The sequence below is a fragment of the Schistocerca gregaria genome, chromosome 5, assembly GCF_023897955.1.
Source record: "Schistocerca gregaria isolate iqSchGreg1 chromosome 5, iqSchGreg1.2, whole genome shotgun sequence".
Lineage (NCBI taxonomy): Eukaryota > Metazoa > Arthropoda > Insecta > Orthoptera > Acrididae > Schistocerca > Schistocerca gregaria.
The window spans coordinates 89,542,443-89,559,843 of NC_064924.1; the positions used below are offsets into that span (position 1 = coordinate 89,542,443).

At 40.6% G+C, this 17,401-nt stretch overlaps 1 protein-coding gene across 1 annotated transcript in view; it reads left to right on the forward strand.

Moving 5' to 3' along the window:
• Positions 1 to 17,401, forward strand: part of LOC126273234 (uncharacterized) — a 92,710-nt gene that overhangs the window by 48,875 nt on the left and 26,434 nt on the right. Inside the window, exon 3 of the mRNA XM_049976777.1 lies at positions 184 to 343. Coding sequence (XP_049832734.1) covers positions 184 to 343 — 160 coding nt within the window. The remainder of the gene's footprint in view (positions 1 to 183; positions 344 to 17,401) is intronic.

A 17,401-nucleotide genomic window follows, 5' to 3' on the forward strand; every position in this document is an offset into this window, starting at 1 on the left:
ACCATTTAATACATTTATGTAGTGTACGAAACATACCAAATTGTAGATTTGTTAGAGCGCGACTCTAATAGCAGGGCTACAGAGAAGAATAAACAAAAGATTAATTGCGCAACTTCACTTGCTTGAGGTGATAAGTAAAGCCTTATGACTACCCTCGTGTAACTTCTTTGACATGTGTTCCAGATGACGCGCGCATCGAACGGACGTATATCGACTGCAAGTGCAGCAGAGAACGGGTTAAGCTGGCGTTGGACGCCTATTTCTCACTGAGGAACAAGTTTCCTGAGATACTGACGAACAGGGATCCCATGGGACCTGAGGTCTCGTACACCAAGCAGCATCTGTAAGTAGAACTACGACCTGTGGTGTACCTCACCCTACGCTAGTTCTGAGAGTATACTGTTCGCCATGCATCAGGGACTGGAAGAGTAGCAGACCAATGTACATCGTGCAACACGTCTTACATTCTGATTTCCGGCCCAAGAGATCATGACTTCGTGTTCTGGGAAGAGTGTTTTGTTTTGTAGTTCCCGGTATTTTGGCAGTTGTTCTCGGATGGTAATTGGTGGACAGGGAGGGGAGTTGTAATGAGGGAATAGAGGTGAACAGGACACCATCAGGTCAACAGCAGTGTGCCACTATCACAAAGTAGAATGATTTCAGAAGAATATACTCAGCTTGTGCTCCGTCAAACTTAATATACATGTGATAGTGAGACAACTATTGAGGTAATATTTGAGAAGTATTCTACGCTATAGGACAACGATCACTTGTAACAAATTTATCAATATATCTCTCTGACACTAAGATAACATTACACTGACATGGTAAGAAATAAGTTTCAAGCAAACAGTCTCTGTATGTTTTCCATGTACGTTGCTAAGTTTCCAAACGTAATATGTGTAGAGAAATTATATGTGACAAGTAAATGCGCCACGATTGCAAATTTGTTTCCTTAAGGTCACTTACTGTAAATGCCAGAGGATCCTGATAATACATCTAAAACTAAACGATCTATTGCATACCCAAATCTGCGCTTAGCTTAGAGACCAGTTGTAACTATTTAGTTTGTTTTGTTTTGTATAGTGTCCTCCCAGTCGTAACTTTCATGTGTGTGTGCATAACATAATGTGAACGTTCTGACAATTGGACAGTGCAAGAGGTGTTCTCATGTAAAAGTTATCTGATGGAAAGAATTGCCAAATCCGCCAGAATTTGTGTAGTATTACAATTAACTTTTACTAAATATAGTGAGAAAACTTAAAACTGTTTATTAAGGAAGTACGTTTCTTGCAATTCTAACACACAGTACGGAGTAAAAATCCTGCACAAATTTACAAATGGTACTTTGAAAGAATAAATGTCTAAAATGCTTTTGTGAAAATGCTGTATAAATTTACGTAACAAAATTGACCAAGTAAAATTCCGAACATTAAATTGTAGACACGCGAAGATGTAACACTGTTCTGTACAAATAAGAGTACCTGACGCAGAAATGAGATCTGAATTAAACTTTAATTGAACTGAATCTGACGATAATTTTGAAATTTTATGTTTGACTGTAAATAATACGTGAGGTTAAACTGGCACTAACAATTTTTTGTAGTTTTCCTTGTGGCAATGCAAACTCGGTACACCTCTAAAATAGTGAACGTTAAAATGCAGCGCAGCAGAAACCACTAAAATAAACATTCCCCAAGCGCAGTGCAAGGAAACGCAATCATGCTAAGAACAGCATACTTTAAGCTTCAGCCACTGTGTTATGTGCGGTGACATGATTGCAAAATAAAACTTTAGTAAGGGGACGGAGAAAGAAACTGAGGTTACTAAATGGTGTATAAGAGATTAACATTTATAAACCGAATTGTGAAACATACTTGTAACTATTACAACAACCTCTACAAAATTAACTTCTTATGAAAAAATATACCTCTAACAAGTAATTCGTTAATGAAATGGTAAATGAGGATGAATTCTATAACTCTGAGACCAAGCCAAGTGAGCGGATAATTTTTTAAATCTCATCACGACAATCAAGCTGACCAACCCGAATCAATAAATTATAATAATTTAAGAGCGAGGAAGCAATGCAGCAACAGCATACCTTTACACTTCTGAAATCAATCAGTACAAAACCATTTTTGCGAAAATTAACATCCTCTGCATTTGCATCTGCGTATCCTGCTATAGCTCTGGTAAGACGTACTGACAGGTGGCAGTTAGTGTGCTGTTGCCAGACCGTCAGTCACAAGAACTTGATAGGTCACAAGCATCTCTGTTACCCTTTGTAATACTTATGCTTGGTAAAAATGAATATAATTGCGTTTTTGCGGTGAAATATTGGTTTACGCCGTTATGGAAGTAATGTATGTGACCATCATTTGAATTTAAAAACATGTAACCCTTTCTGCGAATGGATTCCAAACGGCATCGTTGAGTATTTCTGCCGTCTTTGAGCTATCAAATGTTTCAGCGATGTCGTTTGGCATCGCTTCGAATAGTTCCGATGATTATTTATTTATTCGTGTCAGAAGCATTTACAATATATAAAATAATGTAGACTATTTACATGTTGTTTGTAGATACATTTACAAGATAATTATTTACACTTTTGCCGCCCAGAAGTTAGCGACCTCTATTGCATTTGGCGTTGCGTGTAGCAGGTCTTCTGCTGTGCATGTTGCTGGACATTGGGTACACTGGAGCAGGTGGAAGGTAGTCTGCGTTGCTCCACACTCGCAGAGTGTCGGCTCCTCTAGGAAACCCCATTTGGTCAGATTACTCTTACATTTCGTGACACCCGAGCGTAGTCTGTTGAGGGATCTCCATGTACTCCAACTCTCTGTGTTGCCGGGTGGTAGTCTTTCGCTTGGTGTAATCCATCCCACAGTACTGGTAAGCCTTGCACGCCATAGTTCGATTCGGCATTGCTGTGGTGCCCCAACTAGAGCCTCGGTACATCTGAGGAAGCTCTTTATGGATTTTAGTCGTGGGTTTTCTGGCTGATAGCCATATAGGGGGTGAGCTGCAGAAGTTTCTGATTTTTCCTTCTCGCTTTTTGCTGCTACCTCCCGGCGGATGTCGGGGGGTGCAATTCCCGCGAGGCTGTACAGTTTATCCAGAGGAGTAGGCTTCAGGCACCCGGTGATGATACGACAAGTATCATTAAGAGCAACATCTACTGTTTTGGCATGGCAAGAATTAAACCACACTGGGCTTGTGTATTCTCCGGCAGAGTAATACAACGCAAGGGAAGAGGTTCTCACAGTGTTGGCGTGTGCTCCTCACGTTGTGCCTGTTAGCTTTCTGATGATATTGTTCCTGGGTGCCACTTTTTGCTTGGTATTTAGGCAGTGCCTCTTGTATGTTAATGCACGGTCAAGGGTGACCCCTAGGTATTTGGGATACGTACAGTGTTCTAGTGATGTTTCCTCCCAGGTGATTTTGAGGGCTCTAGCTGCCTGTCGGTTTTTAAGATGGAAAGCGCAAGTTTGTGTTTTTCCAGGATTTGGTCTCACTGATTTTCCCTGTAGTAAGCTGCTTCGGACAGATTCTCTTCAACAGTTTCAAAGCAGCGGGCTTGGGCGGTGATAGGACAATCATCTGCATAGATGAAGCTCTGTGTTCCTTCAGGTAGTGGTTGATCATTGGTGTAGATGTTAAACGAAGCTGGAGCAAGCACACTTCCCTGGGGTAATCCGTTTTTCTGTGATCTACATCTGCTTCTCTTGCCCTGGAATTCAACAAAAAATCTTCTATTTTCAAGAAGATTCCTTATGAAGCAGGTTAGCTGGTAGTCTCTAGTGGCATTGTACAGCTTCATTAGAAGTCTTCTATGATTAACGGTGTCATAAGCTGCTGTTAGATCTATAAATACAGCTCCTGTTATCTCTTCCCTTTCAAAACCATCTTCGATGTGCTGTGTTAGTTTCAACACTTGAAATGTGCAGCTGCTTCCCTGTCTAAATCTAGCCTGCTGTGGGATGTATATTGTCTCTAGCTTCTCCGTTAGTCGGTGTAGTATGAGTCTTTCAAGGAGTTTATACAGATGACATAGGAGAGATATAGGGCGGTAGCTTTTAGGATCATTTTGGTCCTTGCCTGGCTTGCGGATAGCTACAACTTTGGCTTTCCTCCAGATTTTAGGAATCTTGCAGGATTGGACACAGTTGTTCATTAGGTCTCTCAGCCATGCTTTTGTTAGCGGCCCAAAGTTCTTTATCTGCTCAACTCTTATATCATCGAGGCCTGCCGCTTTCCCATTTTTGCACTTACTCAGAGCGAGATCCACCTCAGTCTGGGTAAATGGTTGAAGCAGAGTATTGGTTTCTTGGTCAGGTCGTCTCCCACATGTCTTCTTACCAGGCCTGGCTGAATAAGGTGGTTTCCCATTGTGTACGAGTTGGTGTGCAATTTGATCAGCTTGGACATTCGCATGCATATTCGCCTGTGAAGGGTCATTATTCAAGCGTTTTAGAAGCCTCCAGGCCTCTTGACTATTGCTACTCATATCACAGTCTTCCATCAGTTTCTCCCACTGTCTTCTCTTTGCCTCGGAGATTGAGGAGAGGACAGATCTAGCTATTTGGGAGGTTTCCTCACTGAATGGGTTTTCAGAGTATTGGGTATAATACTCCTCGAGCAGTGTAGCTGTTTCTGAAGTTACGCCCTGCAGGTAGTTTGTCTTGCAGCCTCTTGGGATACATGCTCGCGAGCAGAATTTAACAAGCTCAACAAAGTGTTCATACTCTTCAGGCACAGGCTTAATTGTTTGAACTTTATCGTCCAGCATTTTAGAAAGTTTTGGCCAATCTGCCTTCTTAAAATTATACCTTCGTCTAAAACCAATTTCTCGGGGTCTTACGATAGGAAGAAATCGGCACATTATTGGTCTATGTTGTGTGTTAGGTATGGGATGACACACTGATTTGTGGCACTGTTGGGCTGCATTTTCACTCAAAAATAAGACGTCAGGGTTGTACCCTCGTTGCCACCTTCCACTGTCAAAGGATGGAGGAAGTTTACTATCATGAATGAGGGAGAGGGAGTAGTTTCCGCCCAAGATATAACGGCTTCTTCATTTTCATCTTCTCAGGTGTATCCCCAGGTATGGCTGTGGCTATTAAAATCCCCTATTACCACAGATATCTTCCGTGAGTCAAAGTTTTTAGGAGGAACGAAGGAGAAGTTTTCGGAAGGAGGCTTGTACACTGACTTTATCACACAGTTGCTGAGTTCCAAGGTGATGATCTCGATGTTATTATCATGTGTGCAATAGGCACTCAAGACTTGGATTTCAGGCTTGACGAAAATAGCACTTCCATATTTAGCATGAGGTATTTCTGCAGCTAGCTGCCAACCAGGTATTTTCGGTCGTCTTTGCTGGGTATCTCTGTGGGTTTCTTGTGTGCACAGTACATCACACTTCCGTTCACGGCACAGTTCTTGAAGCAGCTGTTGCTTAGGTCGTGACATGCCTTCAATATTTACTGAAATAACTGTCAGAACAAGTTCTAAAAAGAACCGTTTGTTTAAACGTATCTTGTTTGAACTCATAAGTGCTTCTGGAATGCTGATGTTCAATTCAGTACCTATTTCAGATACCTATGCAGGGGCACCACGTGCAGGAATCAGCTTCACCCCCGTTCCGATGATGATGAAATATCACAATGACTTTTGGTCGTTTGTTTGGTGTACAGAACAAAGAAGCATCGTGAGTTGTGCTACTGAATTTGTTTGTGAAGGGGTAGCATTCATCTCACGCTAGGTGGGGAGAGCCCTACGTCATAGTGACGTAACGCTACGTCATCGTGACGTATATAAACCTAAATCGACTACATGAGTAAGTGTATAGGTCTTTGCAGCCTCTGGGCTGCACTGTAACGTGAGAGCTGAATGTAAATACATGTGCATAAAGTGACAGCAGTTGTCTGGTATGCTCATCCCAGTTGAATTACTTATTAAGCTGTAATCTCAACAATTTTTTATGTTACAGTGTGTTTCTCGATGTAATGATGCCTGAACGAAGGAACCATAACAATAACGAAAGTCATAAGTAGCGTATAGTCATTTTTTAAAAAAATCTGATTAATTGTGCATGAATCATGTGGATAGAAGCGTGAAATAGAGAGAAATTAAAGTGTTCCCTATTTTTATAAAAGCCAATGGATTGTATATAATTCTTCTGGGTAGAAACGTTAAACTGAGAAATTAATGTGGTTCCAAAGATAATTCCGAATGTTGCTGGAATTTTAATTTTGCCTTCATGCTGTATATCAGCACAGAATCTTTTGCTCTTCAGAAATAAATTATTGCTGATGATTATAATGTACTGACATGTTTTATCAAATGTAATTATTTGTCTTCATACGTTGTATACTGTGGAAAAAAAATGACATGCAAGTCACATTTACCAGCATTTTAAGCAACTGAAAGCAGTGAGTGCTGTTGCCATTTTCAGCTACTTTTTGTATGACTCTTAGGCAATATGGAAATAGCTATAGTAATCATGCCAAACACCCCCAAAATTTATACCATGTCTATTGAAGGAATAAACGAACACAGTATTCCACCATCGCATATGAAACATCACTTAGTGCTGCTAAAAACTGTGGGCTGTTGAGGTTATTTTGTCAAGTAGCTCACCCATTGAGACAGCAGTCAGTGTTCAACATCGTTTGGCAACTACTAGGAAACTTACTTAATTTATAGCTGATACTGCGTAAGTATTAAAATATGAGTAACAATTATAGACGAAATATCATTGTTTTTTCACAGTATATAGCGTATAAGGAAAAATAATGACATGTGCTATAAACAGGTTCCATTATACATTATAATTATCAGCAATAATTTATTTCTGAAGAGCAAAATTTTCTAAATTGATCTCCAATATAAAGGCAAAATTAAAATTCCAGCAACATTCGTAATTATCTTTGGAGCCACATTAATTTCTCGGTTTAACGTTTCTGCTCAGAATAATTATGTACAATCCATTGGCTTTTATAAAAAATGCGAAACAGTTTAATTCTCCCTATTTCACGTTTCTGTCCACATGATTTATGCACAATTAATCGGATTTTTTTAAAATGACTACTCGCTTTCTTTGACTTCCGTTATTGTTATGGATCCTTCATTCAGATATTCGTTATGTTCATGAAACACACAATAACAACCCACATTCTTGGAATTACAGCTTAATAATTAATTATGTCACGTTTCTGCCGACGCAATCATGCACGATTAATGGAATTTTTTAAAAATGACTACAAGCTTTTTTTGACTTTCGTTACGTTCATGAAATACCCAATAACATCCCAAATTCTTTGGGTTACAACTTCAATTATTTCACGATTCTGCCCACATGATTTATGGACGATTCATCAGATTTTAAAAAAATTACTGCAAGCGTTTCTTTTTTTCTTTTGTTATGGTTCCTTCGTTCAGACATTCATTATGTTCAAGAAACACACAACAACATCCAAAATTGTTAGGATTCCAGCTTAATAACTAATTCAATTGGGCTGAACATACCACACAACTGCTGCAACTTCGTTTCTACACATGTATTTACATTTAGCTTCACGTTACAGTGCAGCCTCTTTGGTACAAGTGCAAAGATCGATATACATGTTCATGCAGTCGATTTAGGCTTATTTACGTCACGATGATGTAGCGTTACGTCACTATGACGTAGGGCTCTCCTCATCTAGCGTGAGATGAATGCCACCCTTTGTGAACAGTGTGTATTGTGTTTTGTTTTTTGTGTGTATAATAAAAGTCTGTGCTATGGAACCTGCTTTATCTACTTCCTCAGGGGGAAGGGAAATAATTACGGTAAGTTTACAATTCAGTTATGTATGCTTTTTTTCAGCAATTATTACGTAATTTCTACTGACGCCATTTGGAGTCATTGATGCATTAGTATGTATGAGATACGCAAAACTGAATTTGAATCATGAGTGTACTGTGTTTGGTCTATACAATATTTCGTAGTTTTCATTATTGCAACATATTTTCTTCATAGGTTAACTGTGGAACACATGAAGTTCTATGGAACGATGAAATTCTTCTTCTTCTTCTTCTGCGAGGTGATAAATCTGAAATATCAGACAACGAAATTACTTCTGATGATGAAATTGACGATGATCCATCAGTGCAGTAAGCATTGCCTCAGCAGACAGAAGCGGAACAGTTTACATGATCCTCTTACTGATGACGTAACTCCCCTAGCTGTCACGGCGTGAAACTTTATGAGCAGTAAATGCAAATTGCGCAAGCTATACGTGGGTATGCTAGGGTCTGCAGGCTACGTATGTTCAATGTGCTGTGCAGTTTTCAGATCCACCAAATGAAGAACGTACACCCCCTCAAATATTTTTAAAGTTTTATTGACGAGACTATAGTTGACAGCTTAGTTACACAGACTAATCTATACTCAACTCAAGTGTTAAGCCAAAATATAAATGTTACTGCCGAAGAAATGAAACAGTTCATCGGCATTCATTTACTAAGTGATATCGTGACTGTTCTCAGTTAGAAAATGTATGGGGCAAATGACACAACATATAATAAGATAGCAGACCTGATGCCACTCCGTCGATTCTACGAGTGGAGGAGGTATTTACATGCGAATAACAAAGCAAATTTGTTACCGAGGGACATTAATTATGTCAAGTTCCGTGTGAGGTCATTTGTAGATCAACTGAAGAACAATTTTTTCCAAAACTGGGGTTGAAGAATACAACAGCACTGTAGAACTTATTGTTCCTCTAAAATCACATACCAGTACTTCTATGTGCCAGTATATAAAATGAAAGCCAAACTGATGAGGCATAAACGTATTTGCTCGAGCATATTTGTTCTAACAAGTATGTGCACTAAAGTGTTATAGGATTTCTACATATAGTATTACTATCTTCATTACTATGAAAAAAGTTTCAAAGCTGTACCTACAATACTTATTAGTTTTCCGTAGTACTTCTGAGACCAATAATAAATCTAGAAATCCTACAAAAACATAGTCCATAGATTTACTACAAAAATGTCTAAAATTATGATCCATCCAAAAGTTGGAATCGGTAACTAGAATTGACCTCCTGCATAGATCAATTCTAGTTACCGATTCCAGCCATTCGATGCTTCATTAATTAGATCGTTTTTTCAGCATGTGTGTGCACTAAAATGTAGGCTAATATGATTTCTGCACTTGTAATTGCACTCTGAACTACTGCAAAGAAGTTACTAATATTGGAATCGGTAGCTATAATTGACCAATATAGGTCAGTTCTAGTTACCGATTCCATTTTTGTTATACACCACAGAAGTCTTAGAGAGCAATTAAAGATGTAGAAATGGTATTACGTTTCAGTGCATACAACTGCAAAAATAATTTACATATGAATCATGGAGTGGTTGGAATCTGTAACTGGAATTTACCTACATATATTAATTCTAGTTGTCAATTCCAATATTGTTTATTTTTTGTAGATATTCGTTTATCATGTACTGGCTTTTCTTTTAGAATTTAGTGTGTCGGTTTCTCCACATTTTATGCTACTCTTTCGGATTTGTTGTCATTCCTATAATCTTCCAGTTCTTCTGACACATTTTAGTTTCTCCCCGCCCAAAACTCCCACTTTCCTGCACTTCTCCAGTTAGATTCAATAATTAATATAAAATTAACGGTATTTTATAACAGCTTGCGCTTTACTGTAATGCAAATTAAAGGTTCTCTGTGCCTTTCTAGTCGCGTAAATTACGAGAATACTTCTTACCAGACATGAAAATTTGTTTTTAATTTTTGTTCCTAATTATTTTGTTATCTTCAGTTTGTTTCGATTCAATTCATAACTAAATGACTGTAATTTTATCGTGTGCTACATTCGTATGTTTACGAACATGATCCGTTGCTTTCATAGATTGCCTATACCCGTCTTTGCCTTAGGTATGACGTGATTGTTCAAAGCCGACGAATGGAATCGGACATTAGAATTTATCCCATTGATATCATTTCGCAGGTACATCCAGTGGTATATGACAGCACTGTTTGTAAAACGTGTCATGAATACAGCAGATAATTTTACTAATGAATAAACCCTTACGATTAAGACACACTTTAATTAAAATTATTAATAATTCCCTTCGTAGGAAAGAAGTAATAAATTAGAACGTCATTCCTGACTAAAATTAACAGCAAAAATGTTGGAAGCAATAATCATATTTTCCTTTCATCATTATGTGCAAGGGTAGCGGGATGTCAGAGAGAAAAAGGTTCTTAGAGGTTTGAAATTTTTTGTAAAGTTTGTTGCAGCTCATTAAGTGCTCTCGTTATTGAATTCTCGGTAAATGAAATTTACATGTTCGCGTGACTTGGTCTAACTTCTTTTCAACCCCCCCCCCCCCCCTCTTTGACAGTTAAGTTGTTCTTCCACCCACAGCGATTCCTTCGAGGCAGTAAGAGATATGTGTACCAAGTTTGGTTGATGTCGGTCGAGTCGTTTCGGAGGAGATATGCAACATACATGCATTTTTGCATCGTCCGATTTTGATGAATACAGCTTATAAGGTGTTTTACACATGAATCAGATTCTTTAAAGAATCGTTGGTTTACTGTCTGTACAAGTTGTGCAAGAACGCAGTCTCAAATGTCGGTAGTTCTCTAGGTTATAGACCAGGGATGCACACACACACACACACACACACACACACACACACACACACCGCGGCCAGCTATTGGTCTGATGGTGGCCGACCCTCACTTTCATTCTCGTCATTTTTTTACTTACCTCTCCTTACTTCTCAGAAAGGAGAACATGTTTGTTTTCAGAATACATTATTGGAACTATATTTGTTTATTAAAGTGAGGATCTGTCTAACAAAAAACTTTTGTCTCTCCTCTTGCGGACATTTACATAGTCACAGTGAGGGGTTTGTGGGCCGCCTTAATAGAAAATTTTTACTGCCTTGTATACGCCACGAGCAGCACCTCCTACGAGGCTCCATGTCGCTTGCCTGTCATCTCGTGTTTTAGTGATGAGAAAAACAGACCGGTTAAAACTGGTATTTCAGTTCTGAATAACCGGTATTTTCCAGTATTTGTTTGATCTCGGTTATGACAGGTGTGTTTTATTTTTTACTAATAACAGAGTAAAAAACAAAATATCAATTAGCTATAGCAACAGAGCTAATTTTTTTCGTTTTTGAATTAAACTTTTTATTAAAAAAGGAGTAATTTTTATTCGTAAAATGTGCAGTGGTTTGAAGTATTACGTTATTATAGAAAATGGGAAAAAGCTATCAGTGCTATTGTAATAGCAATGCCAACAGAAACGAGCAACAGACACATGGCATAATAATTGGTTCAGCATTGCTGAAACAGTAATGTCCCTGTTGCCGTAGTTTCTCCTTGTCTTAGCCGGACATCCGTTGTATTGCAGAATAGCAACAAGCCTACCCTGTAAGTATTTTTACGATATGATATGGCAATGAAGTATAATGCTTCATTTGCTTTGAAAGGTCAAAGTATTATCTCTCCTATCCATGAAATAACAAAAGAGGAAGGAAATTACGGTAACAGTAAAAATTGAAAACTTGACAAGACTTCATTCATGATATACAATGAAAATGTAATGTAATTGATCTCCTGCCTGTGCGTTTATAAAATGCCTTTATCTGCTCGTAGCCCTTGACAACGGACAAACTGACACGTAAAATAAAGTTCTTCAGCCTCAGTTTTTGTCTTTTATTGCCGACCATTCGAAATGCCCAAATATCTGTATGACTCCCGATTACAACATGCTTAGTTGAGCAGAGCTTCAAAAAAATAGAATCAGTAGGAGAATATTGGTAATTTTACATAGTTTCAACCACTTCCACTTTTCGAGCAAAGAAACGGACGATGAACAGACTGAGTTCCCTTTTATTTGCCTATTTTTTGCCTGCCGCTGTGGCCGAGCGATTCTAGGCGCTTCAGTCCGGAAACGCGCTGCTCCTACGGTCGTAGGTTCCAATGCTGCCTCGCACATGGATGTGTGTGATGTCCTTAGGTTAGTTAGGTTTAAGCAGATCTAAGTCTAGGGCACTGATGACCTCAGATATTAAGTCCCATAGTGCTTAGAGCCATTTGAACCATTTTCCTACTTAATATTTTGATTCTATATATCTTGAAAGTGAGTAGTCAAAATTTTTCAATCTTGGTTGGATTTCTACGTTTATTACAGGAAATAATAGGAATAAAAAAACGGAAACCGGTTATTTTGAACGGTCTTGCGTAGAAAAAGAAGCTGACCTCCAAGCATCTGGTTCCGACGGTTCTTTTTAGTAGGACCGAGAATACTCCCGAACTACAGAAGAGACTGTGTGTGCAGCTATAACAGAACCTTCGTCTCTGCGTCCACCACCCACAACACCAATATACACTATGTTGACTTAGCGTCTACGTGTAGATATTTTCAGTCTACCAGTTCCCTTGAAGTCTTCCCAAACGTGGGAAACGACCCCTAGTTTCCTTTGCTACCTTCAGGCGATATGCATATGAATTATCTGCTGAACTCGGAATTCTATTATAAATTTCCCCAACATGATTCTCGTCCATGTAATGACATCTGACTATGCAATATACGCCTCTGTTGAAGAATCGGATTAGATGAGATCTCAAAGTAGTGACGGATGTAAATCATTAACATCATGTTAACCCTACTAAAATTTTTGACTGGGTTGTAGGATAGGGTTGGTATGTCAATGTAGGTAGTCTGAAATATCGGGAAAGATAATCAGAATTATTCCATATGAGAATTTTCGCATTAACGAGGTACAGCTTGCAAAGATTAGAAACTTAATAAGGGGAAGGGAGTGTAATACAAACCTACAACTAGAAAACCTAGCGATGGGGTTGGCACTTCCCCTTAATGGGAGGTTTACTATCTTTGGCCCGAAAAAAGCGTGTTCTTTGAGAATTTTGTTTTCTGGATGTGTTATAGATATCAATGTCAAATTTGGTCAAAATGTTTATTGGTATTGCCTCTGCACACTGGAATTTTTTCGACCGGAAATGTCGAAGAGCAAAGGCGGAAGTGCCGTCAAAACGAAAGAAAATTTCGATGTAGACCTCCACGCGCGGTATGTCACAGGTCAGTCGGTTCGTGCGAAATCAACATTGAGTATACGTTAGCGAAGTATATACGTTTCTTTAGGAGTTGTACCACGCTTAAGGTATTTGGACCATAGGAAACAAAATGGCGGCCATTTGGAAAAAATAGGGTTTTTCATTGATTTTTCGACTTCGTCGGCCAAGAAAAAATATTTATAGTTGATGGATCGGAATAAAGTGGTACAACTCCTAGACAATTTAGTTAGCTTCGTCGGAAACAAAGAATCATGCCAATAGACTCTGTAGATTTAAAGTTACCATACCGCACGATAAAGATAACCCCATTTCGAGAAAAACGCGTTTTAAGTTTTGACTACGTATAAATGCAGTATTATACAACGTACGTTCAGTGTGCTATTCCGAGTCCATAAAGTAGTCCTTCCTCTTCCTCACAGAGGGCGTTCTGTTCGACCTGGGCCATCCTGCGCTGCTCCAGAGCCGCTCGTACGGCCGGTGACAAACGGTTTTCGGCCGCTCGAATCCGGTGGTCGTCCGAATGCTTGGCGAACTGCGTACAATAGAGTCCCAGGGCGACGCCCATCGTTGCCATGGTCTTCAGAATTGCTGAATACCCTTCCTTGAAGCTACTCAGTGCCAGGAAAGTCGCAATCTCCAGTCTTCGCACCAGAATGAAAATGCTTGGAGCTAACTTCCAAACACACGCTTTCAAACTTTCATTTGAATTTTGTGTGTTTCCTTCCAAGCACTGATACAATAACTCGTCCTCCGAAAGAAAAAAAAACTGGTGCGTGAAGGAGGCCGATTTCATGCAGGTGCATTTTTTAGTTCAACCGCGAATAACAAACATTTCCGTTCCGTATTCGGAAAAACCATTTCAGAGGTGGATTCTAAACATTTTTATGGATCCAAAAATGCAATTCTTAGTAAAAAAATCGATTTTTTGACCCAAAAGATAGTAAACCTCCCCTTAACTGAATGAGAGCACAAGATTCAAAGCCACATACTTTCCGCCTGCATCTAACGACAGAAATAATGCGAGAATGTTCTGCGATGCTCAATGGCCAGTGGCCACCAGTTTAACTTCTATGAACTGCAAGGCTGCACGTGCCACGGCCTGCAGTTGCGCTGTGTGTCTTACCTATTCTGCTGTTCTGCTCCACAACAGGGTCCCCAGCCGGATGTTCTCGTCGTGTTGTTATGGCGATAAGGTGTGATGTCTTTGCAACCACAGCAGCGTGCATACACGACACAATCCCGTGAAATTATCCGGAGTTCCGGATAAGGTACACTACTGTTCCACAATCACTCTCTATCGCCCACTACAGAATGCTGCTTCCTTGTCGGATGGACGCTGAAACAAAAGTCCTTTCTAACAAAACCCTAGTGCGGCGTGCCGCCCCGCTGGTGTGGCTGTCCAATCCAAACATTTTAACAAATTTTCCACCAATGAGCTCTACTTCCGCTCGATTGTGAATTCGCGGGAAAAACCGCTTACGTCACGTCGATCTGGCAAATCGCGGTAGCCTGTGGGAATCGCCGCTCGTCTGAATAACTTTCCAGACACTTCCTTGGCGCTGTCATCTAGACGGATACATTCCATTCCTCTGTCCACGTTGAAAAAATATGGGGTGGGGTATTCGCGGAGTTACATTCCTTCTTGGTAATGTCGCCCGCTATGCTTTTGTGAGCCCAGGACCAGACGGCCGAGGGGAAAACAGCGTCTCCCTGCGTAAATCAGTTTAGGGAGACGTTCTGCTTGCCTCACAGTATTCAGCCGGAAATACCGAGGGCGTTTCAAATGGTTCAGATGGCTCTGAGCACTATGGGACTTAACTTCTGAGGTCATCAGTCCCCTAGAAGTTAGGACTACTTAAACCTAACTGACCTAAGAACATCACACACATCCATGCGCGAGGCAGCATTGGAAACTATGACCGTAGGAGCAGCGCGGTTCCAGACTGAAGCGCCTAGAACCGCTCGGCCACTCCAGGAGGCCCGCAGGTGGTATCAAAACCCTGCCGCTAGACTCCCCCCTGCCGGTACCAACACCGCTGGCTTCCCATCACTGGTACCCTCAGTACAATCCTGAACGAAAACTCTATCTGCAAAAATCATTTGCACTTAACGCAATGCAGCACATTCTCATTACTCATTCCTTAGCCCTCTCTGCTGACATAGCGCAATGAACTGCAAATTTGTTCACGTCCATGCTGTAAGACGTCGTGGTCTCCTGACATATTCCGCCCTCACAATTATATTCCGCACATCAAGACGCTTCATTCGAATACAAACTCGACAAGATAAAGTCAATGTTATATGTATTCATGTAAACGATATGCAAATAACAAGTAAGAGCACCGTGGTTGAAATACTCGAGGCTCGCGTACACTCATACATTCCAGACACGGCGGTCACAGGAGCCATTAGTTCGAGGAGGCAGACCGCACGCCAGGGGGCCAGTCCCTTCAGAGGACGACCCAGCCTGTCTATGTCGGCCGGTGACCGCCCATAGAGCAGACAGCACTTGCCCGAGTGAAAGGAGGAACGACGGCATGTTCGGCTTAAAAGCAAATTCCGCTACATTGTGTGGGAGTGGCCAGCCTACGCATTCTTTAACATAGCATGCAGTTTCAGAGATTTTTACAGGGAGACAACAAACGCCAAACGGCGATACTACAGGTTTCCAGATTTGCCGCCTTAAATGAAACGTCATTCTCCCGTTTTAGAAGAGCAATGCTGATTGGCAGACGATATTTCTGACGCCTTGAGCTGAAGCAGTAATGGGAGAGACCGAAAGATATACCCCTTCACATCTGGCGTGAAGAGGGGCCGTTCCGTTGTCGCTCTTGGAGCGAGAGCACGAAATGAGAGCGTGTGAACTCGTACATGTACTCAAACAGCGAGGAACAGGTCTCTCCTGAGTACTTCACTGGGAGAACACCTGTGTCGAGAGCGAATCGAAGTGCGACTCTACACTGAGTCCTCGCGATTAAGCGTTGTTCACTGTGTTGGCCACCACACTTATTGTGCGGTGTGAACGGACAGAGTTATAGTTAAACGCCTGCGAGCGAATTTTTCAGTGCCATCGTGGTGGACTGGTTATCAGACCAGTCTACCACGCCAATAGACTAGGGGCGAATAGGAGTCCTTGACTTCATCAAGGTGAAAGGAGAGTTTGATTGGCGAAGCTCAAACCAGATACAACGAGAGTTACCTCATTTGTCAGCAGCGAGCGGCGCAGACAGCAGTCATCGCAGCTTACGGTATTGTGCGCTACAGCTATTGCGAGCCCCATATTTCCTCTACAACAGTACCCTTCCCTGCATTTCACACATGACAGCCTCGACCGTACCTAGCAACATTCTAACGGATAATTATTCAAGTTGAGTAGACGCAGCTCTCAGCCATCCTGCCAAGTCAATAACAATTTTAAACTTTGTATAGAAATTTCATTAGCGAATCCTATCCCTGAAAGGTAACTTCACATTCCAAAAAGAATCAGGGTATAACTTGTTCAATTCATAACTAAAAGTGCCATTTCTCCGAATTTTTGCAAATAAATAATAATTTTCGTCAGTTCATGTGTTTCTTACACTAACTAGCACTACTCCAGTACCAAAGTATCTCAATAGTTACGTAAGATATTTTGTGAATTTTTGTGTCATTTCCTTAGAGAGGACGACTCCAGAAGATATTTATTGCTGAAAGTTTTTCAGGCATTTCTCTGTAGAACGTTAAGAGCGTCTGTCTGTCTTCTGTAGCAGTGTGGGGGTGGAAATTGCATCTTGCAGGAGCCACAGGGTAAATGTTACACCTCGGATTAATCCCACGCTCACAATGCTGCTACTTGTCATTGCTGCCCTAATTAATTATTCAAAAATTCAAAGTGGCGATTGATGTGGGTGTTGCCCTCCGAGTGCATAGCCCATATAGGTTGCCACCTTTCAAATATTTATGCTTGCAAGGTCTTGCGAAACCCAAGTTTACTCCTATAAATCACAGATGTTTTGTCCTCAATATGCTATAAACGTACAATGCGCAAAACCGTACCCCTTGGGGAGGCAACATCTCTTTTGTCCGTTGTTTCATGACCTGAACTTAAAACCTTTGTCTTTTAGAAGGCGAACAACAGACGCTTCCGAGCCCTCGTAGCGAATTTTGTGTTGTAGTTGGTCAGGAACGTTGCTGGCAGTAGGATAGTCTCCTATATTGTGGCATGCTAACAGAGTCCTGCAGACCACTTTTTTTATTAAAATCGTCCATTTGACTAAAGGTACTTTCCAATTACTG